The sequence below is a fragment of the Bos indicus genome, chromosome 13, assembly GCF_029378745.1.
Source record: "Bos indicus isolate NIAB-ARS_2022 breed Sahiwal x Tharparkar chromosome 13, NIAB-ARS_B.indTharparkar_mat_pri_1.0, whole genome shotgun sequence".
NCBI lineage: Eukaryota > Metazoa > Chordata > Mammalia > Artiodactyla > Bovidae > Bos > Bos indicus.
The window spans coordinates 67,228,508-67,255,595 of NC_091772.1; the positions used below are offsets into that span (position 1 = coordinate 67,228,508).

The window sequence follows — 27,088 nt, forward strand, 5'->3', positions numbered from 1 at the left end:
TTCTTTTAGTCCAACTCTCATGTCCGCACAGGACTACTGGAAAACCCATAGCTTTGACTAGATGGACTTTGGTGGCAAAATAATGTCTCTGCTTCTTAATATGCTGCCTAGGTTGGTCATAGCTTTTCTTCCAAGGAACAAGCATGTTTTAATTTCATGGCTGCAGTCACCATCTGCAGTGATTTTGGAGCCCAAGAAAATAAAGTCGGTCACTGTTTTCATTGTTTCTCCATCTATTTGCCATGAAGTGATGGGACCAGATGCCATGATCTTAGTTTTCTGAATGTTGAGTCTTAAGCCAGCTTTTCCACTCTCCTCTTTCACTTTCATCAAGAGGCTTCTCAGTTCTTCTTTGCTTTCTGCCATAAGAGTGGCATCATCTGCATATCTGAGGTTATGGATATTTCTTCCTGCAATCTTGATTCCAGCTTGTGCTTCATCCAGCCCAGCGTTTCTCATGATGTACTCTGCATGTAAGTTAAATAAGCAGGGTGAAAATATACAGCCTTGACGTACTCCTTTTCCTATTTGGAACCAGTCTGTTGTTCCATGTCCAGTTCTAACTGTTGCTTCCTGACCTGCGTACAGATTTCTCAGGAGGTAGGTCAGGTGGTCTGGTATTCCCATCTCTTGAAGAATTTTCCACGGTTTGTTGTGATCCACACAGTCAAAGGCTTTGGCGTAGTCAATAAAGCAGAAGTAGATGTATTTCTGGAACTCTCTTGCTTTTTCTATGATCCAGTGGATGTTGGCAATTTGATCTCTGGTTCCTCTGCCTTTTCTAAATCTAGCTTGAACATCTGGAAGTTCACAGTGGACTGTTGAGGCCTGGCTTAGAGAGTTTTGAGCATTACTTTGCCAGCGTGTGAGATGAGTGCAATTGTGCAGTAGTTTGAACATTCTTTGGCATTGCCTTTCTTTGGCATTGCCCTTCTTTGGGATTGGAATGAAAACTAACCTTTTCCAGTCCTGTGGCCACTGCTGAGTTTTCCAAATTTGCTGGCATATTGAGTGCAGCACTTTAACAGCATCATCTTTTAGGAGTTGAAACAGCTCTGCAGGAATTCCATCACTTCAACTAGCTTTGTTTGTAGTGATGCTTCCTAAGGCCCACCTGACTTTGGACTCCAGGATATCTGGCTCTAGATGAGTGGTCACACCATCGTGGTTATCTGGGTTCTGAAGATCTTTTTTGTGTAATTCTAACAAAGGCACCTTAATTTACGTTCAAACAGAGGGGCAGGGTCCTCCAGGCAAGCTGGTAAGTATGATTATAATAACAAGAGCAATGAAAAGCAAGTCAAGGAAACAGTGTCCAACATAGAGTCAGAATTGGCTTCCTCCCTGCAACAATATGAATGAACAAAGACTACCTGTCATCTAGCAGCCATCAGACCGCAGTCACTCCTGAAGGTGAGCCCCAAGGAAACTCTGGATGTGAAAACACAGGATACTGGTCCCAGAGAGCTGAGGTGCATGTCAAATAAATGATTTCAGTGAGTCCAGACTCTTGTATCTTCCCATACATAGAAAAGAGCTAAATTCCTTAACTTGGGGTATCTGGTTTTCTTTAACAATAACCTTTTAATGTTCAGACTACCTGCCCTTTATTGCACAACTTCTGTATAAACTGGCTCCCTACCTCGCCTGCTTGGAGCAGTTCTCTCAGGGTTCCTTGAGATGCTTGAGGTCCAGGCTTGAAGTCCTAAAAATTCACACCAAATAAAACATAACTCTCAACTTTCAGGCTGTGAATATTTTTGAAGTCCACAACATCTGTGGGGGTAGAGGCCAGGCCTGGGGCCCTGGGGCAGGCTGTCGGGGTGGGGGAAGGTCTAAGGTCCAAAGCTCACTACTACAGGAACTCCCGCCCCTGCAAACAGCCCCCAATCTGGATATTCTCAGACTGATGCCAAAGGAAGGGCAATTTCTGTGTCCCCATGAGGTCCTCACTCTTTAGACTGTCTCCCCTCCCCACCATCTCCAAGCTGAAAAGCCCTGGGAGTCACCCGCTTTATCCCCTTCATTTTACAAGGGAAACAGATGCACTCGAGGAGACAAGGTGTGCTGAGGGATCCACGGCCAGGCGGGGCAAGGTGGGAACCCTGGTTTACGGGTTCCCAGCCCAGAGCCCCCCACTCTGCCTTGGCAGGCTGAGTCCAAGGAGCAGAGGCCCCCAGGCACACTGCTGCTAGGCCTTTGTCCTTGCTCTTTGCTGGCCTGGTATGGCTTTTCCTAAAGGCCACTCCTCCTCATCCTTAGGGTCCCTGCTCAGCACATCACCTCAGAGAAGGCTTCTCTAACCATAGTTCTGCAATGGCTCTCACAAAGCCGGGTTCAAATCCCCGATGGGTGACGATGGCTTAATCACTTCACCCCTCTGAGCCTGTTTCTTCAGCTCAAAAGGAGATTAAAATCCCATAAAGGGCTGGTGCAGGCTGAGAGGCGGCAGTGTAGCATACGCAGCATGGTGCCCGCCATGTAGTAGGTGCTCAATAAATGCTGGTTTCCTGCCAATTCTCACCCAATGCTGGAAGAAACACAGGACGCAAAAGGTTGAGCACTGCCCTCAGGACCACCTAGGTTACTTTCAGGGGTTGGGGTGAGGACAGTGCAGTCCGAAATCCTCAGCCTGATAGATACAAACAACAGGGCACAGAGAAGCCCAGCATGGGCCTCCCTGTACTTAGTGTGGAAGTTCAGATCCCAAGCCCAATTCCAGTGTCTTTTACGACCCTGCCACAGGCAGGGTGTTGAGGCATTCCAAAGACCCATCCAATTTCAAGGAGCGGGCACAATTTCAATTTCAAGGAGACCTCAGCTTTTGATGGAAAGAGTATCAAAGAATTTGTGGACTTATTTTTGTGCTAAGTTGCTTTGGTAGTGTCCAACTGTTTGTGACCCCCATGGACTACAACCCGCCAAGCTCCTCTGTCCACGGGATTTTCCAGACAAGAATACTGGAGTGGGCTGCCATTTCCTCCTCCAGAAGGACTTATTTTTAAAAGACCACAATTACAGAAAAGCAGAGAGTGGCTAGTGCTTCCCAGATGGCACTAGTGGTAAAGAACCCACCTGCCAATCCAGGAGACAGGAGATTCTCGTTCGATCCCTGGGGTGGGAAGATCCCCTGGAGGAGGGCAGGCAGGAGTTCAGGGATTGGCCAAGTTGCCTTCCAACAACTTTTACCATCAGCGGAGTTTGAGAAAACCTGTTTCCCAATAGGAGGCAGGGAGGGTGGGATGGGGCGGGGAAATTTTTTTACAGAAACAGAATTGAGTATAACTCAACTGGCTTTGATTCCCAGTTCTGCCACCTGCCAGGGTGTGTGAGCTTGAGCCGGTGACATGGCCTCTGGAAGCCTCAGCTTCCTTGTCTATAAAACCCAGGCCTTCCTGGAAATGAACGTGGGGCCTTTTTGTGGGAAGGGTGGACGGAGTGTCATCTGGACCCAGGCCAACCCACCCTCTCTCCCAGGCAGTGCCAACTGGGCTTTTAAATGACCCGTGACCCCAACAGTGTTGCAAGCAGGTTCCAGTCACTTGGCCTCCCCTTCCTGGTCCCAGGAACCCGCCCCACTCAGGAGCCGCCCCAGCCCTCAGGCCTTGGCTATTTAAGGGAGCTGGGCCCAGTCGGAGGCTGCGACAGATCCAGCCCAGCCCCCTGGGAATCCAGGATGGTGACCTCGACGGGCACCCTGCCCTCCCTCCTGCTGGGAACCCTGCTCACGTTCACCTCCGGGGCCCTGGGAGCCAATCCCGGCCTGGTCGTCAGGATCACCGACCAGGGCTTGGAGTACGGTAGGGAGCCGCGGCTGTCAGCTGGATTGGCTGACCTGCTTGGCCCCAGGCTGCTCTGGGGACAGCTGGGGACACAGAGGGGACTCTCTCCCTCAGGGTGGTGCAGGCTTCCCGGTCAGGCAGCCCTGGCTCGGGGTCTGGCCTTGTCACCCAAACATTGGGCCACGTGGGCATGTTGCTTGTCTTAGCTGGGTTCCCACTAGCCAAACAGAGATAAAGATTTGGGGGTGAATGTTTGGTTTGGGAGATGATTCCAGGAAACGCTGTAGCAGGATTGTCACATGAGATGGGGACAGAGGACAGCCAGGAGAGGCATGTCAGTGAGCCAGCTATTGCCCCTGTGATGGGAACAGTTTTGCTGGAAAATTCTTGCTCAAGTTCTAAAACACACGCCTTAGAACTAGAGGTTAGAATGGTGGTGACCACCCAGAAGGGGCACAGAGAGCCTGCAGGGGTGCTGAGAATGCCCTATGTTTTGCTCAGGGTGTTGGCTACATGGGTGCATAAACATGTAAGAATTACCTCCCAGTAGGTTCCCTGGTGACTCAGATGGTAAAGAATCTGCCTGCAATGCAGGAGACCCCGAATGATCTCTGGGTTGGGAAGATTCCCTGGAGAAGGGCATGGCAACCCACTCCAGTATTCTTGCCTGGAGAATTCCATGAACAGAGGAGCCTGGTGGGCTACAGTCCATGGGGTCACAAAGAGTCAGACAGGACTGAGTGACTAACACTTTTAATAAGACAAGTGCCTTTTAGGTTGTATTTCTACAGATGTTACATTTCAATTTTAAAGAATGAGCAAAAGTAAAACTGTATTTTATTTTTTATTGATGTATAGTTGATTTACAGTAATGTATTAGTTTCAGGTATACAGCAAAATGATTCGGTTCTTTGCAGATTTATTCCATTGTAGGTTATTACAAGACATTAAATATAATTCCCTGTGCTATGCAGTAAATCCTTTTTGCTTATTTATTTATATATAGTTCATATCTGCTAATCACATACTCCTAATTTGTCCCACCATCCACATTCCATAATCATGTCTGTTTTCGATGTCTGTGAGCTTGTTTCTGTTTTGTATAATAATTCATTTGTAATTTTTTTTAAGATGCTAAAACAAAGCCTCAGAAATCATCTGTCCAAAGGGCAAGGGATTGGTGGTATTTATATACCCCTCCCCACAGTACTTGATGGAGAGCTGCTCCTCACATATATGGAGCCTCAATTGCCTTATCAGTTCAAATGGGATAATAACATTCCCTCAGGAAGAGTTGTTGGGAGCCCAGATTGGCTGGAGACAGACAGAAGGCAATCAAGGAAGACTTCTTGGAGGAGGTGAGGTAGAAATGATACGTGAGAGTTAGCCAGGGACAAGGGATAGCGTTTTGGGAGAGTACCAGCTCCTGTGTGTGCGGGAGGGAGGGCTGCAAAGTGGTAAGAGGCAGAGTGGGGGAGCTCAGTGGTCATCTGTGTACACACATCCACTCCAAGGGTGTGGTACAATCCAGGGTCTCTCATACCTGCAAATAAACAGAAAGTCCTAGTGTGAATACTGTTTATATTGAAACTCTAGATCAGGCAAAATTTGCCTCTTGTTCCTTTCCGCTGTGTAAGTGTAACCAGTCCTCCAGAGCTGGACATTTTGGTTCCTTTCCATATTTTTAAACAAGATCCACCCTGCTTTGACCTCCTGGGTGTTTACTGAGTGCTTCGTGTGTGCCGGGCACCATGCAAGAGTGCTTTTTATCCTGCCAGACTCCTTTTGGCTTTGCAAAGATCTCTCTCTCTCTCTTTTTTTTTAAACGTTTTTCTCTTAGATTTTTTTTTTTTTTTTTTTTTGGTTTAACAATTTTATTTATTAATTTATTTAGGCTTTGCTGAGTCTTCACTGCTGTGCGGGCTTTCTCTCGTTCTGGCAAGCGGGGCCTACTCTCTCGTTGTGGCACATGGGCTTCTGACTGTGGTGGCTTCTCTCGTGGACCATAGGCTCTAAAGTGCACGGGCTCGGTAGTTGTTGCACATGGGACCCTCGGCAGGTGGAATCTTCCCAGACTAGGGATTGAACCCGTGTCCCCTGCATTGGCAGGAGGACTTAACCACTGGACCACCACGGCAGTCCTGCAGTGATCTCTTTTAATCCTCATGCCACCCCAGTGAGCATTTTGGACAGACAGAGAATGCCAAGGTTGAGGACTTGCTCAAGGTCACCCAGCTAGAAAGACACCAATGCCAGGATCCTAGCCCTAAAATCCTTGCAGTCTGTTCTACACAGGCAGACAATGTGAAGGAAAGGAAAGAGGCCCAGCCAACAAGCACACAGCACTCCTCTCTCGTGGAGCTGCTCATAAAGACAGACCTGTTTTCTCATCCATAAAATGGGCATGAACATAACCACCCCACCTGCAATGCCGAGATGCTCCTGAATATCTCTCCTGCCACTTGGTGCTTTTGGGCATGCGTGTGTGTTCAGTCACTTCAGCCGTGTCCAACTCTTGCAACCCCATGGATTGCAGCCTGCCAGGCTCCTCCATCCATGGGGATTCTCCAGGCAAGAATCCTGGAGTGGGTTGTCCTCCTCCAGGGGATCTTCCTGACCCAGGGATCAAACCTATGGCTCCTGCCACTCCTGCATTGCAGGCAGATTGCTTACCCACGGAGTTCCCCTCTAGTCCCCTGCTCTAGAGGGGCTCAATAACCTGCAACCATAATAATGCTAAACAGAAAGTTGACCTCTTTCCCCAGGACAGGTAGGAGCCACTGAAGGGTTTAGAGGGAGGGAGGCAGGCCAATCAAGCTGACTCCCAGCTTTTTTGTGTCCTCAGTGGCCCAAGAGGAGCTGTTGGCTCTGCAGAGTAAGCTGCACAAAGTCACACTGCCCAACTTCGATGGGGACGTCAGGATCAAACATTTTGGCAGTGTGGACTATAGATTCCACAGGTGAGGCTCCGAGGTGGCTGAGCAGGGCCTGTGGGTGGTGTCCAGACAGGAAGGGAGAGAGAGCCCCAGGATGGCTTAAGACCTCTCTGGGGCAGGCAGTGGTGGGATGGCTCCTCAAAGAGTTCAGAGGGAAGTTCTGGAAGGAACTTGGGCCCTTCATTTGCTCATACAACAAATATTAATGAAGAGCCACTAGCTATGTGACCTGAGCCTTTGTTTCCTTATCTGTAAAATGGGGATAACTTTCTGCCTCTTTGGAGTGATAATCCAGGCTCTGGCCTGACACTGGATATAGTCTGGAAGGGAAGATAGACCTTAAGTTTTTTTTGTAAATAAACCTTTAAATTTAGATATAGTAACCCAACTCTTGGAGCTGAGGTTGGCACATCTGGAGGAGTCAAGGAAGGCTTCCTGAAGGGAGTGGCATTTCACCTGAGTCTTCAAAGGATATTTAGACCAGAGCAGCTGATGCTTTAAAAAGAAAGGCATCAGGCTTTCCAGGTATCTCAGTGGTAAAGAGTCTACCTGCAAAGCAGGAGACACGGGTTCAATCTCTGATCCTGGAAGATCTCACATGCCTCGGAGCAACAAAACCTGCGCACCATAACCGTTGAGGCTGTGCTCTAGAGCCCGGGAGCCGCAACTACTGAGCTCATGTGCTGCAACTGCTGAAGTCCGAGAGCGCTAGAGCCTGTGCTCTGCAACAAGAGAAGCCGCTGCAATGAGAAGCCCTCGCACCGCAACTAGGAAGTAACTCACCCTCACCGCAACCAGAGAAAAATTGTATGCAGCAGTGAAGACCCAACCCAGCCAAAAATAAATAAATAAATATCTTCTAAAAAGACATCAATCACTTTTTGAAGGCTTGACAACGGAGCAGGGACAACTGAGCCCATGACTTATCACACCCCTCTCTGCTCACCACCGATGGCTTCTTCCAGTCCTTCTTTTATTCAGTCCATCACTAAACATCTATCAAGCACCCACTGTGCACCAGGCAAAGAAAAGGGAACTTGACCATTCCTTTCCCACCGACAGCCCGAGGATGCGTATGGTCTGGGTTTGCTTCTCCCAGGCCTTTCGTGTCTCTTCTTGAGCCTTCCCTCAGCCTTCTCTGAATGAGTTCCCCCCCTGCATGTGGAGAGGAAAGCAATAATGGGCTGCATCTCGCATCTTACTTGGAGTCCCAGCCAGGGTCGTGAGATCTGTGGGCTCTGATCCTGACTGTGTGACTCTGGGCAAATGCATGCCTTCCAAGAAATTCTCTTTCCCCCTGTGTGAAAAGGGAACCTGAACAGTTTTGACCCCCTCTGTGAGACCAAGTGATGCAGTGCATGCAAAGTACTTGGCAAGGCTGCATGGTTAGCTCAGGGCACACAGCAGGTAAGTAGGAGTTGGGTACCAGGTCCCAGGGTGAGAGCAAGACCCCTGCAGAGACTAGACCTGCCTCTGCCTCCACGCTGATGCCTCTTCTGTGGGTCTCTCTCCCCAGCCTGAACATTCAGAGCTGTAAGCTGCTCGGCTCCGCTCTGAAGCTCCTCCCCAATCAGGGCCTGCATTTCTCTATCTCCGACTCCTTCATCCAGGTCACGGGCGACTGGAAGGTGCGCAAGAGGATACTGTAAGTTGGCTGTGCTCCCAGGCCCTCGGAACCTTGACCTTGGCTTTCATTCCATCTTTCTTGGGTCCAGGGTGTTCCTAGCTTTCCCCACAGCAGACCCCCAAGGCAAGAATTCAAGTGCAAGTACTTTATCTGGTGAGTGATTCAGGGAAACATCCAAGGACTGTACAGAAGTGAGGTGGGGAAGAAGGAGTCGGCTTGGCAGCCACTGGAGCTCAACCCTCCCAGGGACAACCGTCTTGGGGACATTGTAGGCAGAGCGCACCTCTGAGTTACCCCAGTCTCCTGTTTGCCGTTGGTCAAGGGTGGGCTGACCTCTCCAGCATTTTGAACTGTTCTCTGACTTCTGAGGTCCTTGGATGGAAGGTGGGTTAGTCTCCTCAGGCTGCCATAATGGAATGTCACAGACTGGGCCAGAGCAGGGGTGGTTAAACAATGGGAATTTTTTTTTTTTCTCACACTTCTGGAGGCTAGGAGTTCAAGATCAAGATGTGGGCAGATTGAGTTTGCTCTGAGGCTTCTCTCCTGGGCTTGCAGATGGCTGCTGTCACCATGTCCTCACATGGCCATCCCTCTGTGAGCCTGCACCCCTGGTGGTTCTCTGTGTGTCCAGATCTCCTCTTCTTAGGAGGACAGACTGGACTCTAGGCCACCCTAATGGCCTCATTTTAACTGGATCACTTCTTTAAAGGCTCTATCTCAAATATGGTCAAATTCCGGGAACTAAGTGGCCTTTAACATACAAATTCAGGGGACACAATTCAACCCGTAACAGGAGGGCAAATACGGGTGACCTGGCCATGCTGACACTGTAGACCTGCTGTGTCCAATATAGTAGCCTTTGCCCCCACGTCCTTACTGAGTACATGAAAAGTGGCCGGAACAGATGGAGACCAATTGTAAGTGTAAAACACTAGATTTGAAGACTTAGTACAAAAAAGAACATAAGAAATCGCATTAATAATGTTTATGTTGATCACATTTTGAAATGATAATCATATACTATTCAAATTATTCTCACTCCTTTAATTTTGCTTTTTTTAAATGTGGCTACTAGAAAATTTTAAATTTACCCATGTAGTTCACATTGTATTTCTTTTGGACAACACTGCTTTAGAAAGATGCTCAATATGTAGATCAGTATATTGGGCTTCCTTGGTTGCTCAAATGGTAATGAATCTGCCCGTAAGGTGGGAGATCTGGGTTCGATCCCTCAGTCAGGAAGATCCCCTGGAGAAGGAAATGGCAACCCACTCCAGTATTCTTGCCTGGAGAATCTCATTGGCAGAGGAGCCTGATGGGCTACAGTCCATGGGGTCATGAAGGGTCAGACACGACTGAGCAACTAACACTTTCATATAGGTCATCAATTGTTGTTGTTCAGTAGTTAAGTCCTGTCCAACTCTTTGTGACCCCATGGACTGCAGCATGCCAGGCTCCTCTGTCCTCCACTTCTCTTGGAGTTTTCTCAGATTTGTGCCCATTGAGTCAGTGATACTATCTAACCACTTTTTTCTCTATCAATCCTTTCTCCTTTTGCCTTAAATTTTTACCAGGGTCAGAGTCTTTTCCAGTGAGTCAGCTCTTCACATCAGGTAGCCAAAGTATTAGAGTTTCAGCTTCAGCAACAGTCCTTCCAATGAATATTCAAGGTTGATTTCCTTTAGGATTGACTGATTGGATCTCCTTGCAGTCCAAGGAACTCTCAAGAGTCTTCTCCAACACCACAGTTCAAAAGCATCAGTTTTTTGGCGCTCAGCCTTCCTTCTTCATGATCCAACTCACATCCAAACCTGACTACTGAAAAGCCATAGCTTTGACTACATGAACCTTTGTCAGCAGTCATTAATATTTGCATATTAATTCAATTTCCGTGACAGGAATCAGGCCATACTCTTCAAGATCTCTTCATATGACCATATGAATATCTAGCTCATTCTTTTTTTAAACTTCTTTTAATGTAATATTTTTACCGAGGTAAAATTCACATGACATTTTAAAGTACCCAATTCAGTGGCATCTATTACATTTACAGTGTTGTGCGACCGCCACCTCTGCCTAATTCCACAATATTTCCATCTCCCCAAAAGATGCTCCATACCCATTAAGCACTCACTCCCCATTTGCCCCTCCCCCAACCCTGGGCCACTGCCAGTCAGCCTCTGTCTCTATAGATTTGCCGATCTGGGACCTTTCATATACATGACATCATACAGCACACGTATTTTTCTGGCTTTTGTCATGCAGCATAATATTTTTTAAAAATATTGGTTAATTAATTTGGCTGCACCAGGTCTCAGTTATGGTACACAGTATCTTCAGCCACGTCATGTAGTAAACTCTACTCCCTGACCAGGGATCAAACCCACACCCCCTACATTAGGAGTGCAGAGTCTGAGCCTCTGAACCACCAGGGAAGTCCCTTACGCAGCATAATATTTTTGAGGTTCATCCGCACTACAGCACATATCGGTGCTTTATTCCTTTGTATGAATGAGTAATATTTCACTGTATAACTGGACCACATTTGACCTCATTCTTTGTAAAGGCTTCATCACATAGATGCCCACGACTTATTGAACCTGTTCTGACTAGTTGACATTTAAGCTTAATTCCTCATTTCTTGCTATTCCCCATGATGCTTCAGTGAACTTCCCCACACAAATATCTTGACAGGATAAGCCACAGACTAAAGACTTAGAAGTAAAATTACTGAACCAAAGCTGTGTAGTTACAATCAGGATCAGTTCATCTCATTTCAGTCACTCAGTCGTGTCTGACTCTTTGCAACCCCATGGACTGAAGCACACCAGGCTTCCCTGTCCATCACCAACTCCTGGAGCCTGCTCAAACTCATGTCCATCGAGTCGGTGATGCCATCCAACCATCTCATCCTCTGTCGTCCCCTTCTCCTCCCGCCTTCAATCTTTCCCAGCATCAGGGTCTTTTCCAATGAGTCAGTTCTTCCCATCAGGTGGCCAAAGTATTGACGTTTCAGCTTCAGCATCAGTCCTTCCAATGAATGTTCAGGACTGATTTCCTTGAGGATTGACAGGTTTCATCTCCTTACAGTCCAAGGGACTCTCAAGAGTCTTCTCCAAACCCACAGTTCAAAAGTATCAATTCTTTGGCGCTAAGCTTTCTTTATAGTCCAACTCTCACATCCATACTTGACTACTGGAAAAACCAAAGCTTTGACTAGACGGACCTATGTTAGCAAAATAATGTCTCTGCTTTTTGATATGCTGTCTAGGTTGGTCATAGCTTTTCTTTCAAGGAGAAAGTGTCTTTTAATTTCATGGCTGCAGTCACCATCTGCAGTGATTTTGGAGCCCCAAAATATAAAGTCTCTCACTGTTTCCACTGTTTCCCCATCTATTTGCCATGAAGTGATGGGACCTGATGCCATGATCTTAGTTTTCTGAATGTTGAGTTTTAAGCCAACTTTTTGACTCTCCTCTTTCACGTTCATCAAAAAGCTCTTTAGTTCCTCTTCACTTTCTGCCATAAGGGTGGTATCATCCACACATCTGAGGTTATTGATATTTCTCCTGGCAATCTTGATTCCAGCTTGTGCGTCCTCCAGCCCAGTGTTTCTCATGATGTACTCTGCATATAAGTTAAATAAGCAGGGTACAATATACAGCCTTGGTGTACTCCTTTCCCAGTTTGGAACCATCTGTTGTTTCATGTCCAGTTCTAACTGATGCTTCTTGACCAGCATACAGTTTTATCAGGAGGCAGGTCAGGTGGTCTGGTATTCCCATCTCTTGAAGAATTTTCCAATTTGTTGTGATCCACACAGTCAAAGACTTTGGTGTAGTCAATAAAGCAGAATAGACGTTTTTCTGGAACTCTTCTGCTTTTTTGATGACCCAATGGATGTTGGCAATTTGATCTTTGGTTCTTTTGCCTTTTCTAAATCCAGATTGAACATCTGGAAATTCTCAGTACTTTGAAGAATTTTGCTTGGAGAATTTTGAGCATTACTTTACTAGTGTGTGACATGAGTGCAATTGTGCAATAGTTTGAACATTCTTTGATATTGCCTTTCTTTGGGACTGGAATGAAAACTGACGTTTTCCAGTCCTGTGGCCACTGCTGAGTTTTCCAAATTTGCTGGCATATTGAGTGCAGCACTTTCACAGCATCATCTTTTAGGATTTGAAATAGCTCAACTGGAATTCCATCACCTCCACTAGCTTTGTTTGTAGTGATACTTCCTAAGGCCCACTTGCCTTCACATTCCAGGATATCTGGCTCTAGGTGAGTGATCACACCATCGTGGTTATCTGGGCCCTGAAGATCTTTTTTGTATAGTTCTTCTGTGTATTCTTGCCACCTCTTCTTAATATCTTATGCTTCTGTTAGGTCCATACCATTACTGTCCTTTATTGTGCCCAATTTTGTATGAAATGTTCCCTTAGACATCTCTAGTCTTTCCCATTCTATTGTTGTCCTCTATTTCTTTGCATTGATCACTGAGGAAAGCTTTTGTATCTCTCCTTGCTATTCTTTGGAACTCTACATTTGAATGGGTATATCTTTCCTTTTTTCCTTTGCCTGTAGCTTCTCTTCTTTTCTCAGCTATTTATAAGGCCTCCTCAGACAACTATTTTGCCTTTTTCCATTTCTTTTCTTGGGGATGGTCTTGATCACTGCCTCCTGTACAATGTCATGAACCTCCATCCATAGTTCATCAGGCACTCTATCAGATCTAATCCCTTGAATCTATTTCTCACTTCCACTGTGTAATCATAAGGGATTTGATTTAGGTCCTACCTGAATGGTTTAATGATTTTCCCTACTTTCTTCAATTTAAGTCTGAATTTTGCAATAAGGAGTTGATGATCTGAGCCACAGTGAGCTCCTGGTCTTGTTTTTGCTGACTGTATAGAGCTTCTCCATCTTTGGCTGCAAAGAATATAGTCAATCTGATTTCGGTATTGACCATCTGGTTATGTACATGTGTAGAGTCTTCTCTTCTGTTTTTGGAAGAGGGTGTTTGCTATGACCAGTGTGTTCTCTGGGCAGAACTCTATTAGCCTTTGCCTTGTTTCATTCTGTACTCCAAGGTCAAATTTGCCTGTTACTCCAGGTATCTCCTGACTTCCTACTTTTGCATTCCTGTCGCCTATAATGAAAAGGACATCTTTTTTGGATGTTAGTTCTAGAAGCTCTTGTAGATCTTCTAGAACCATTCAGCTTCAGCTTCTTCAGCATTACTGGTTGGGGCACAGACTTGGATTACTGTGATATTGAATGATTTGCCTTGGAAATAAACAGAGATCATTCTGTCATTTTTGAAATTGCATCCAAGTACTGCATTTCAGACTCTTGTTGACTATGAGGACTCCTCCATTTCTTCTAAGGATAGACCCCACCAATCTGTGTTCCTGATGTGTTCTCTCAACCAGTGTTTGGTTTCCCCATATCTTCACAAGCACTGGGTATGAAAATCTGCTAAACTTTTTATCTCTCTGATAGATGAAAACTGGCATCGTTATTTTCATTTTTAATCACGTCTCATGTGCTTATGGAGAAGGCAATGGCACCCCACTCCAGCACTCTTGCCTGGAAAATCCCATGGGCGGAGGAGCCTGGTAGGCTGCAGTCCATGGGGTCACTAAGAGTTGGACATGACTGAGCGACTTCACTTTCACTTTTCACTTTCATGCATTGGAGAAGGAAATGGCAACCCGGTCCAGTGTGCTTGCCTGGAGAATCCCAGGGACGGGGGAGCCTGGTGGGCTGCTGTCTGTGGGGTCGCACAGAGTCGGACACGACTGACGTGACTTAGCAGCAGCAGTAGCATGTGCTTATTTGTAATTGAACTTTCTGTTAACATCTTGAACCTCTCTTTTTTTCCTCTTTTGTCCTTTCCTTGTTACTCTGTATAAGCTTGTTCTTTTTGTATTAAGGAAATTAACTCATATATTAGCTCATGTGTTAAGCAAATTAGATCTTTGGCTAGCTCACGATGCAATTGTTTTAATTTGCATATGCCATTGTTGTTCTCTAAAGTTTTAATTTTCAGTGCTGTTAAGCTCATAACCATTTCCTTTATGGCTTCTGAGACTTGGATTTGACCTAGAAAGGCTTTTGCCCATCCCTGACCATAAATAAATGGACCCAAGCTTTCTTCTTGATCTTTTATGGTCTTGTTTGTAACAAATCTTTATCTTGTAATAACTATATTTGTAATAATTTCTGTAGTTAACTTCTTAATCTGGTTTCATTTAGTTGGAAATTGAGATTTATATTTCCCCTCAAATGGTGGCTGACCATAGTCTACGAATCACTTACTACTTCTCCTTTCTTCTCTAGGAGACTAGACGGCTCCTTTGACGTGAAGGTCAAGGGCATCACCATTTCAGTCAATCTTCTCTTGGACAGTGAGCCCTCTGGGAGACCCAAAGTGGCTGTCTCCAGCTGCAGTAGCCACATCCGTGATGTGGAGGTGCACATATCAGGAGATTTGGGGTAAGTCACCGTGGGGACACTGACCAGCTTGACCCCTGGCAGGAGCCAGAGACCTATCCAACCCAAGGCCCAAGGCCTCTGATAAGCACGACGGTCCAGGGTACTGCATGGGCCCATCATGTGCACTTGGAGGTAATCCTTTGGGGGACCTGCTGAGATGAACAGAAGCAGATTTAAGCTCAGAGTATTGGTGGTGTGCCGGGCTTCCCCGGTGGCTCAGTGGTAAAGAAAGAATACGCCTTCCAGTGCAGGAGCTGCAGGAGACACAGTTTTAATCCCTGGGTCCGGAAGAACCCCTGGAGGAAAGAAATGGCCACCTATTCCAGTATTCTCACCTGATAATCCCATGGGCATGGTGGGCCACAGACAAAGGGACCGCTAAGAGTCAGACACGACTGAGCAGGCATTGGTGTGCCATTTCCACCAAAAAATAAAGAGCTTCACCACCATCAGACAAGTGCAGTTTGGCTACGGAGAGAACACAAAGGCTTTTGGTCAAATGAGAGCTTGTGAAAAATACACAAACCTTTGAGCCAATCTCTTCAAGTCTCAGTTTCCTTGATTAGAAAAACATGAATTTGGGACTTCCCTGGTGGTCCAGTGCTTCAGACTCTGCGGTTCCACTGCAGGAGGGGCTGGTTTGATCCTGGTCGGGGAACTGAGATCCCAGCTGCTGTGAGGCACAGCCAAAAATTTTAAAAATAAGAATAAATAAAGATATATTCCCCCCAAAAAGGAAAAGAAAAACATGGATTCTCCAGGTGGTGGTGGTGGTGGTGTGTGTGTGCTCAGTCACGTCCAACTCTTTGCAACCCTATGGACTGTAGCCTACCAGGTTCCTCTGTCTGTGGAATTTTCCAGGCGATAATACTGGAATGGGTTGCCATTACTTACTCCAGGGGATCTTACTCATTCAGGGATCAAAACTGTGTCTCCCTGTCTCTCACATTAGCAGGTAGATTCTTTACCACTGAGCCACCTGGAAAGTCGCATGGGGTCTCCAATCCCTCCTCTAAATCTATTGAATTTGGGGCTGGGCTATCAGATGCACTGAATCATGGGGTATGCTGGGAAATGGGAGTCTGCATGCTCATTCCATTCAGGATTCTGGAACACAGCAGGGGCCAGGATGGGGTGGGGAGCCCTCTCTTGGAAACTGGCCTGACTCTCCCTGCTGCCCCGCTTTCTCTGCGTTCAGTGCCACCAAGCTGACCATCCACCGTGCTTCCCTCCCCAGGTGGCTGCTGAATCTCTTCCATAACCAGATCGAGTCCAGGTTCCGAAGGGTCTTGGAGAGCAAGGTAAGCTTGTCCAAGCAGCTGGCATTGCTGAGCCTCTCAAGTGTTGGGTGCAAGTCCTCAGTGACCTCTGGACTTGAACAGCCCTAGGGGCTGGCCCAGGCATATTTGGGCTCAAGGCCCAGAGAGGACAAATCAAGGTCATGGAACTGGTGTGCAGCAAAGCTGAGGGCAAGATGTAGGTGTCTGGATGCCAAGTCTGTTCAGTTAGACAGCAAATGGTCAGATGCTTGGCCAAGGGTCAAACAACAGGGAAAAAGTCGGCTTGGCCTTGCTCACTGCCCGCCCCAGGTCTGCAGTCCACAAAAGCCGAAAAGGAAGTCAACACTTAGGTGCCTGTGGAGACCAAGCAGGAAGCTTTGGGAGTGTGTGGACCACGTAGGATCCCTTGGTTCCTACCTGGGTGAACGCATGAACACCTGCTTTGTATTGCTTTGTATAAACAACAACAGTGTCAGTTTTCCCCATTTAAAAAATCCTGTGAAATCTCCAAATTTTGGAATCTCTAGCTAAAATAAAGAGGTTTATGTTAACTTTCAGTTCTCTTATTCACCTGCTGCTGCTGCTGCTGCTAAGTCGCTTCAGTTGTGTCCGACTCTGTGCGACCCCATAGAAGGCTTCCTACCAGGCTCCTCTGTCCCTGGGATTCTCCAGGCAAGAACACTGGAGTGGGTTGCCATTTCCTTCTCCAAGGCATGAAAGTGAAAAGTGAAAGTGAAGTAGCTCAGTCGTGTCCGACTCTTAGCGACCTCATGGACTGCAGCCTACCAAGCTCCTCCATCCATGGGATTTTCCAGGCAAGAGTATTGGAGTGGGGTGCCATTGCTCATTCACCTACTTCACCCTAAAATCCTGTCTCTGGTGTATCATCTACCTGGAGCTGCATTTGTAGTGATGACCGCTTGGGAAGAGAAAAAGTAAAGAGGAAAGGGGAAACACAGGCACACACACCTCTCCTGATCCAAGTCTGGTTTGGCTTTGAGTGCCTCCTGGTGGTTAAAGTGAAAATAGCATGCAGACCCCAAGGATTGGACGTGGCAAGCCGTTCTTTCCTTTTCTTGTTCTGAGGTCCCAGGGTCTAAGTGAGCTTGGAAAACACGCCAGTTCTCTCCTCATGCGCCCCGTTGCCATGTTTCCATGCGTTTCTAGTGGGACCTAGTATTCTTCAGTGGTGTGGATTTATGCCGCCCTGTTGATGATGGAGACAATAATGATTAATAACAATATTATACAATAAAAGTTCTGTGAACCCAGGTCTCCTGCATGGCTGGCAGATTCTTTACCATCTGAGCTACAGCTTGCCCTGAAGATGTCACCTCCTCATAGGAGCCATCAGTGACCCTCTTACTAGGCCAGGACCACATGCATGCTCTAGGACACCTCCCCCCCATAAGTCCCTCTCCTCCACAATATCTGTGGAGGATAGGTGATAGCTAGTTAATAAAAAAAAAAAAGCTGTTTAAAATGAGGACTCGGACTTGCCTGGTAGTTCAGTGGTTAAGAGTTGGCCTGCCAGTGCAGGGGACATGGCTTCAATCCCTGGTCTGGGACGATACCACGTGCTGCAGAGCAGCTAAGCCCGTGGGCCACTACTGTTGAGCCTGTGCTCTAGAGCCTGGGAGCCGCGACTACTGAGCACAATGCCCTAGAGCCTGTGCTCCACGACAGGAGAAGCCAACACAATGAGAAGCCTGTGCACTGCAGCAAAGAGTAAGCCCGGCTCTCTGCAACTAGAGAAAGCCCGCGTGCAGCATGGAGACCCAGCACAGCCAAAAATAAAAATAAATAAATAAATGGGGGAAAAATGAGGTGAGGACTCACACAGCCTTGGACAAAGAAAATATTTACATATGGATCCAAATATTTTAAGATACAGTAAACGTACATTCCTTTGACCTAAGACGCAGGACCATTCTTTGTAAACAGTCTCTTGACTGGCCTAGCACTGTCCTTCCAACATTTAACATGCATCGGCTACAGGTTCCGGCTCAGATTTCTTTAACCACAGTGAGAATCTAGAGATGTTGGCAAAGCGTCCTCCATGCAGAATCCTTCCTTATTTTTATAATTGTTTTCCTGGGAAGCTTTTCTGGTCCACAGCAGTTTACTGACATTTTTTTTTAAGCAACTCATCTTTCCAAAGCACTTACCTTAGGTTTTTCTGACAAACAATTCTTTTCTCAGTCATTATTTCATGGGTTTACATAAAAAATAACTTTTAATATTTATTTATTTATTTGGCTACATCGGGTCTTGGTTTCAGCAGGTGCGATCTTTCGTAGTGGTGCACAGATTCTCTGGTTGTGGCACACGGGCTCAGTAGTTGTGGTAGGCAGGCTTAGTTGCCCCACAGCATCTCAGTTCCCCAACCAGGGATCGAACCCACATCCCCTGCATTGCAAGATGGACTCTTAATCACTGGATTACCAGGGAAGTCCCTACATAAGAAATAATTCGAGTGATTGCAATAGCAAGGAAAGCAAACAGGTTTGAGAACATTTCTTGAGCATTTCCATTTCCTGAGAAGCACACAGTTTAACTGGGGCAACAAATTCTGAGTGTTTACTATGAGTGGTAGCCTGTTGGATGCGAGGATTCAGTCTTCCACAAGCAGCTGGGGAAATAAGTGTTGCAGGGAAAAGCCAATTCTGACTCTGTGTTGGAACTGTTTCTTGGACTTGCTTTTCCTTGCTTTTGTTATTGTACATAATGGCCTGCCTCAGAGAATCCTGCCCCTCTGCCCGACTGTCAAATTAAAGTGCCTTTGTTCAGAACCCTAGTCCACTAGTAGATGGCATGAAGGAAGAAATTAACATATCCCCTTTCCAAGGCTTGCCATTCTAGGAGATATTTGCAAGATCGATGGCCTTTTTACTTTGTTTCCTCATCTCCCCCATCTCTGATCTATAAAAGAACCCCACATCCAGACCCTGAGAAGACAGTTATTTTGAAGCATTAGTCTGCCATCTTCCTGGTCAGCTGGCTCTCCGAATAACATTTCCTTGTCTTACTACCTGTCTCCAATCCACTGGCCTGTCGTTCAGCGTTCAGCAAGCAGAGGGAGTTTGGACTCGGTAACACAAGGACTATTGATCCATCCAGCTAATCTGTTAAGAAGTATCTGCATTAAGTGTACACTTATTTGTGTGGCTATTGCTACTTACTATCTAATTCTGCTGTCCAATTCTAGACCCTGAGAGACTAGGGCTTCCCAAAGGAATAGGTCTTTCATGACAGAGTTTCAGGCGGTACCTCCAGCCAAATTACCTAGCTCCGATCTCCAGTCCTGTGATGGACTTTAACAGGCCCAACTGGACCCTACTGGGGTCCACGTGGGGGCAGACATGTTTTTGATCATTTCTATTTTCTCAGTACCTGGCATATCATAAGCACTTATAAATTTTTGTAGAATCAATGACCAACTAGCAAAGATGTGAAATGGGACCGAAGCAGTTAGCACAGGGCCAGAAAAAGCCAGCAAACTCACTCGGGCTTTCTTTTCCCATATTTTTCAGATTTGCGAAATTATTGAGGACTCGGTGACCTCTGAGCTACAGCCTTATCTTCAAACTCTGCCAGGTAAGGCACTCCACCCATCCTTGATTCTCATTAATTTTTATAAGTGCATACATTAATATGTATCTTATGAAACCTTACATGGAGCAGCAGTGTTAAAAGTAAAAATTAAAAGTCCCCTTTCCTCCCCAAATTTTCTTCCAAGAGGTAAACTCTGTTTTGAGTGTGTACTCTCAGATACTTCCTTTGCATGTACAAATATAAATAAACACATACATAAGCATATGAATATACATTCACATGGGCTTCCCTGGTGGCTCATCAGTAAAAGAATCCACCTGCAATGCAGGAGTTCAATCCCTGGTCTGGGAGGATCCCCTGGAGAAATAAATGGCAACTCCAGTATTCTTGCCTGGGAAATCTCCTGGATAGAGGAGCCTGGTGGGCTACAGTCCATGGGGTCACAAAGAGTCAGACACAACTTAGCAGGTAAACCACCACCGCCACCATACATTCACATATGTGTTACTTTTGTTCATGAATATATGTGAATATGCATAATTATGAATATATACATTAGTCTGTAATAGTAGAGACATTATTCTTTTGTAACCTGTATACCTTGGAGATCTTTCTTCTATCATCACATATAAACTGATCTCATTTTTAAAAACGTTTTTGTGGAAGTCAATACAGGGAGAAAAGTGCTCAAACTGTAAGTGGAGTTTTTACAATTTTTTCATAAACTGAGTACACACACTTACCAGCTTCCAGATCAATACACAGAACATGACTGGCCTTTCAGAGTCCACTCACATCTCCTTCAGGCACTACCCACCCCTCAAGGGTGACCATCCTCCCTACTTCTTCCAGCAAAGATCAGCTCTGCACTTTGTACATGAATGGACCTATACAGTAATCACAGTCTTTTATCAAAAGCAGAAGGCTTTCTCTGTTCAACTTTAAAATATGAGGTCACTCCATGCACCTCCCTGGTGGTCCAGTGATTAAGACTTATCTTCCAGTGCCGGGGGTTGGGTTCAATCCCTGGTTGGGGAGCTAAGATCCCGCATGACTTGCAGCCAAAAAACCAAAACATAAAACCAAAGTAATATTGTTACAAATTCAATAAAGACTTTAAAAATGGTTCACATAAAGAAAATCTTAAAAAAATAATAAAATATGAGGTCAATCCACATTGCTCCATATTGTGAGTTCATTCACTCTCCTGCTATGTCATCCGCTGTGTCCATGTCTTTCCATTTTTTTTTTAATTTGGAAGATAATTGCTTTACAATGTTGTGTTGGTTTCTGCTGTACAACAACGTGAATCAGCCATAACGTCTCTCCATTTATTTATCTATAGACCTGTTGAAGGCCGTTTGGGTAGTTTCAGTTCTAAACCATTGTGGGTAGTGCTGCTGTGAATATTCTAACTCATATGGACATGCATCTTGGGGTATATACGCAGGAGAGAAATTACAGGTTCCGGTGATGTGCCTAGGTTCAGCCTTACCAGATCCTGCCAAACAGTTTTCCAAAATGGTTATATAGACCTCATTTTTTTTTGGAGGGGGGATGCCACTCAGCTTGCAGGATCTTAGTTCCCAATCAGTGATCGAACTTGTGCCCCCTGCAGTGGAAGCGTGGAGTAACCACTAACCACTGGACTTCCAAGGAAGTCCCTAGACTTCATTTGAATAATTGCACAGTATTCTACCTTATGGATGTGTCTCCATTTATTTAATGAGCCCCCAGCTGCTGGACAGGTAGGTTTGTTGTCATTCTTTCCTATTGCCAACAACGGGGCAGAGAGCATCTCATACTGCCTCTTTGCCTGGACGTAAGTGTACCCGTAGAACAGTTTTTACAAGCAGAGGCCCCAGAGCTAGGCTACACAGGTAAAGTTGGCAGGGACAGGCCCTGGACAATTGGAGGTGTTCCCTGATGCCGTGGCCCCCAGGCCTCCACACTCACTGCTAACCTTCCCTTCAGCAGAGACCCGCATGGGCACAGAGCCCCAGTGCGTGGGACAGAGAGCTCCTGCTCCCTCAAGGCCTTGGAGGGGAGTCTCTGGGTCCTCTGAACATGGCCCCGCCTTCCTGGTTATTTGATTGATATTGGTAGGAGGATGGTTTCCTTGAAGATCAAGGTCTTGGTTATAAAGTTGAAGAGCAATATCTTCGGTTGGAGAATTTTCCCTATCGTATGTCTTCCTCGGTGTGAAGTTCTGGGTATGGAGGGGCTGCCAGACCTGAGCTCCTCCTGTGCTCAGGCTGTGTGTGTGCATGTGTGTGTGTGTGTGTATGTATGTGTGTATGTGTGTGTAAGACTCTGGAAACTGCTCAGGCTCTGGGATAAGCACACCAGTCCCCTTGTGGCTAAATCATCAGTGGAACAGAAGAAACCACGTCGTCTCTTTCTTGGTGAAGGAGCTCTTTGCCCCAGCACTGGGCTGGGTGGAGGGTCTTAAGGTGGAGGGGCAGGGGGCTCTGGAGACCTCTCCAGAGGGAGTGTGGGTCAGCCAGAGTCCTCATCGCTTCTGCATTGCCCGCCTCCTAATTCTGTCCCTCCCCCGGTTCACAGTCACAACAGAGATTGATCATCTCGCTGGCCTTGATTACAGCTTAATGGGGGCCCCTCAAGCAACAGCCCAAATGCTGGATGTGATGTTCAAGGTAAGCGTCCTGGGTCAGGGGCTTGAGTGGGTCCAGCCTCGGTGTGGCATTCCCTCAGCTCAGCCCTTTCTTGGGGCCTCCTGTTCCCCAGTTTCAGATCTGTCCCTGTGTCCCCATGGTTCCCACTGTGTCAAGGGCAGGACAATATGGAGTTGTGGGGAGTATTCCCAGAGCCAGGATCCGCCTATGGTGTCTTACATCACTTAGGCCTTGAAAATTCCTTCCTCCGCAGCCCCGCGCTCCACTCCTTCACCTATCCCACCATGCAGGTGACGTTAACCAGAGCAGGCCCTCAATGGCATTGAAGAGCTGGCCAAGAGGTCCTATAGGTTAAAACATCAAAGCTTCTGGTGAGCGTTTCATTATGGGATTTTGGACATACACTTTGACCCGAAGGAAAGCATCTTTTTTTAAAAAAAATTTTTATTGGAGTATAGTTGATTTGAGCGTCCCAGGTAACTCTAGTGATAAAGAATCCACCTGTCAGTGCAGGAGACATGGGTTCAATCCCTGAGTCGGGAAGAGCCCCTGGAGGAGGAATATGGCAACGCACTCCAGTATTCCTGCCTGAAAAATTGCATGGACAAGAGGATCCTGACAGGCCCCAGTCCATGGGATCACAGAGAGTCAGACACGACTGAGTGACAGCACACACACATAGATGATTTACAATGCTGTGCTAGTTTCGGATGTACAGCAAGGTGAATCAGTTATAGATATACATATATCCACTGCTTTTTTAAAGATTCTGTTCCCATATAGATCATTACAGAGTACAGAGTAGCGTTCCCTGTGCTATATGGCAGGTTCCCATTAGTTATCTATTTTATATATATACACATATAGTGCATATGTGTCAGTCCCAGTTTCCCAACTTATCCCTTCCCCTACCTTATCCCCTGGTAACCATAAGTTTGTTTCCTACATCTGTGATTTTACTTCCATTTTGTAAACCAGTTCATTTGCATCTTTTTTTTTAGATTCCAAGGAAAACATCTTTAATGGTGGAATTTCAGGCAGCATCTCTAGCCCATGTTCCCTCATCAGACTCTATAGGCTCCTAGCTCAGGTGTCTAGCCCCGGGATAGACTTAGAAAAGTTCAAATGGATTCTATCTCTCTCTCTAGGGTGAAATTTTTAGCCGAGATGACCACTTCCCAGTTGCTTTCCTTGCTCCTGTCATGAACCTTCCTGAGGAACACAGCCGAATGGTTTACTTTGCCATCTCTGATTATGCCTTCAACACCGCCAGCCTAGTTTATCATAAAGCGGGATTCCTGAACTTTACTATCACGGATGACGTGGTGAGAATCATAGCAGAATAGCTCTCACAAATGACTTCGTCACTTGGTCTTCCTTCCTCTTCCCTTTCCACCCATTTACATCAGTGAAATAGTAAACTATAACTAAGAAAAAAAATCAAGAGCGGGAAAAATATGTTAGCACAATTTCACTTCTCACTTTGGTGGCCAGGAAGCTCAAAGTTCTTTCTCCATTATAACAATTGTGGAAGATCTTCTGGCTTGCTTATCCGTGTTTTACTTTTCCCTCCTGTCTAGATCCATTATCTTTGTCTGTGTGTGTGTGTGTGCTGTGTCTTCCTTGTGGCGCACAGGAGCTTCTCTAGTTGTGGAGCATAGGCTCTAGATCACATGGGCTCAGTATTTGCAGCACTCAGGCTTAGTTTTCCCATGGCATGTGGGATCTTAGTTCCCTGACCAGGAATTGAACCTGTGTCCCCTGCATTGGAAAGCAGGTTTTTAACCACTGGACCACCAGGGAAGTCCCTAGATTTGTTGTCCTCATGCATATTTTCTTTCATCCTGATGGTTTGTGGAGATTTTTAAGGTTTAAAGATTTTAGTGAATGAGACAGGATAATAGATAAATTCATGAACTGATAAACTCATAAGGTTTCATAGAATAGAAAATAAAGACCACGTTAAAAGTAAGGCACAATTATGAAGACACAGGACCCATAAATTGATTTTTTTTTAATCACAGATCTGTGTGGGTGCTTCCCGTAGTCAAAATGGAAAGAGTGCAGTATTTAGGGATTCACAGTGAAAAGGAGAGAAAGCGTCGCCCTAGCATTTACCTCTAAAACAACTGTCTCCAGTGCAGCTTTGTATAAAGGCTACTACATTTTATAGTGGATCACATCATGAAAATTTCTTTCAGTTTCTTTCATATTTCTGGGTTTTAGGCAGCTGTTTCTTGTAGCTCTTTGTAAAAGCTGAAGCCTCGTGTACCATGTCAGGGTGGTGGAGGAAACACAATGCAATCCAAACTGGATGGTCCAGCCAATCCTGGTAATAAATTGGAGACCAGAGTGATGGATGGAGTGATACTTGTCCTTTGAATGATTTCTCATCCAAGCCAGGGTCATTTACTTCTATTGTCATATTTGAGTCACCCTTCCCACCTGTGGTACAGACGTTTCCTTTAGTGGAAGGGATCATAGTAGCTGTGTCTTACTGAACGCCACTATGTGCTAGGCCTTGGACTAGATGCTTTATACTCACCATTTCATTTAGCCCTCACAATAACCTGGTAAGTGGGAACTATAATTATCTCTGGGACCTCCAGGTGGCACTAGTGGTAAAGAACCCACTTGCCAAAGCAGGAGACATAAGAGACCAGGTTCAATCCCTGGGTCAGGAAGATCCCTTGGAGGAGGGCCCAGCAACCCACTCCAGTATTCTTGCCTGGAGAATCCCATGGACAGAGGAGCCTGGTGGGCTACAGTCCATGGGGTCACAAAAAGTTGGACACAAATGAAGCAACTTAACACACACACATACACATACACGCACACATATAATTATCTCCGTTTTATAGGTGAGGAAGTTGAGGCTCAGAGAGGGAAAGGGACTCAGCTGGGATTACATAGTAACAAAGCCTAGAGTCAAACCTAGTTCTGTGAGACTGCAAATCTCACTCTTGTGGATCCTCTGATTGAGTCCTGCATGTCACCTACACCCCAAGGAGAGCAGCCAGGACCCCAGGGATTCATGTGCTCACGGTGAATGCAGAACAAGCATCTCGTTGTTGCCATGGTAACCACAAGCAGTCAAGAAGCTACATTATTAAATACCCTCCCACTTCCCCATCTCTCTTCAGACCTTCAGCTCTGGCCAGAGCACCTAAAACCTCTTTGTGTCCCTTCATTGCAGATTCCGCCTGATTCTAGCATTCGACTGAACACCAAGTCCTTCCGCGCCTTCGTTCCCAGGGTAAGGCTTCCATTAGCCCTCAGGGTGCAGGTTGAGCCCCCAAAGCCTTCAGGGGTATTCTTTAAAACCTCCACCCTCCTCTCAGCTTGATCAAGAACCAGAAGGCCCACAATGGGGTCCCCAGTGAAGGCTGGGGTGCTACAGGTTTCCCTTCAAAGTCAAAATGACAGAGGCCCAAACCCTGTGTCTCCTGGGACCACAGGCCACCCAGTCTCTTACTGATGATCTCTGACAATCCCAAGGAATACTGACAAGCACCACAAAATGTCCCAATTAAGGACACCAAGCAATTACAGAGGGTGTAGTAGGGGTCAGGCCCTGTTCTTGGTGGATTACAAAAATTGTCTTTTGAATGGATAATAAATTCTAATGGTTCAAGATTCAAAAGACCTAAAAGATTATAGAGTGAAAATTCCCATCCACTCCTATCCCCTAAACACCCAGTTCACACCCCAAGTCTGTCAATATTATTAGATTGCACACACCCTTCTGGGGAGATTCTGTGTATATACGAACAAATGTTATTTGTCTTTCCTCTGTTTGTTTACACAAATGGAGGTATATTTTACACACCAGTTTTCACCTTACTTTTTCCCCTACTGTACCAGAAGATGATTCTGTGTAGGTAGGGAATCCAGTTTGCCATTGTATTATGGATTGACCATAGTTTGAGTATCCCGTCTCCCATGGAACATCTCGTACATGGAAGGACATGTATGTTTTTTTGCTTTGCTACATGAGTGACACAGTGAATAACCCTGTAGCTCTGTCATTGCTGGACTAAGCTCTTTACGTGCAACGTCTCATTTAATCCCATAGAAATCTACCTGTCTTCTCCTCCACCTTCCGAGTCCCCTCAAGACGCAGCTCAGATAGGCAGTAGTGTTTAAAGTTCCTTTCAGAAGGCTTGATGATGGCTGAGAGGAATTATAATGGTGGGAAAATTGTTAAACTTCAAATACTGCAGTACCTGGGTCACCTCCTTCCGTAAGGCACCCCCACAGCAGGCCCGTTCTCTCCCCAGAACCCCGCAGCAGCCCAGCTTGCCTCCTACTGTTGGCATTAGCTTTGGAGGGACCTTGGCCGCATCCTGGCTCCAACGGCCCTTTTTCCCCAGAAAGAGGAGCAAACTCCCCCTCCCCCTTCCTGCTCCCATCATAATCAACCTGACACAGAAGCAGCTCAGCTATCCTTCTGAGGTAAAGTGATTTACCTCCTCAACCTTCTAAACATTTCCCTTTTACAATAGAATGTAGATTTTATATTTGCATAGCTAAAAGGCTCATGGGACTGTTCCTCCACCAACTTCCCCCCTACACGGAACAGTCTTGACCCCAAATTAAATTTTAATTAAACAGAAAATTGCCAGAACTTTTAAAATGCTAGAATCTAGGTGTGTCATATCTCAAAAGCATTGGCGTATGCAGTTATCAGAGTGGGGGGCGGGGGGAGCCGGGTGCGCAGGTTCTAGAGAAGCAATAGCTCTCACCGATTGCCCAGGGAAGGGTGTGAAAA

General features: G+C 46.1%; 1 protein-coding gene across 1 annotated transcript in view; it reads left to right on the forward strand.

Annotated features, from left to right (window-relative positions):
* The first annotated feature begins 3,624 nt into the window (after positions 1-3,624).
* The window catches only part of LBP (lipopolysaccharide binding protein), a 32,359-nt gene continuing 8,895 nt past the window's right edge, over positions 3,625-27,088 (forward strand). Inside the window, exons 1-9 of the mRNA XM_019972406.2 lie at positions 3,625-3,800; positions 6,628-6,742; positions 8,235-8,363; positions 14,691-14,846; positions 16,084-16,147; positions 19,660-19,723; positions 22,247-22,338; positions 23,466-23,642; positions 25,514-25,573. Coding sequence (XP_019827965.2) covers positions 3,677-3,800; positions 6,628-6,742; positions 8,235-8,363; positions 14,691-14,846; positions 16,084-16,147; positions 19,660-19,723; positions 22,247-22,338; positions 23,466-23,642; positions 25,514-25,573 — 981 coding nt within the window. The 5' untranslated portion in view covers positions 3,625-3,676. The remainder of the gene's footprint in view (positions 3,801-6,627; positions 6,743-8,234; positions 8,364-14,690; positions 14,847-16,083; positions 16,148-19,659; positions 19,724-22,246; positions 22,339-23,465; positions 23,643-25,513; positions 25,574-27,088) is intronic.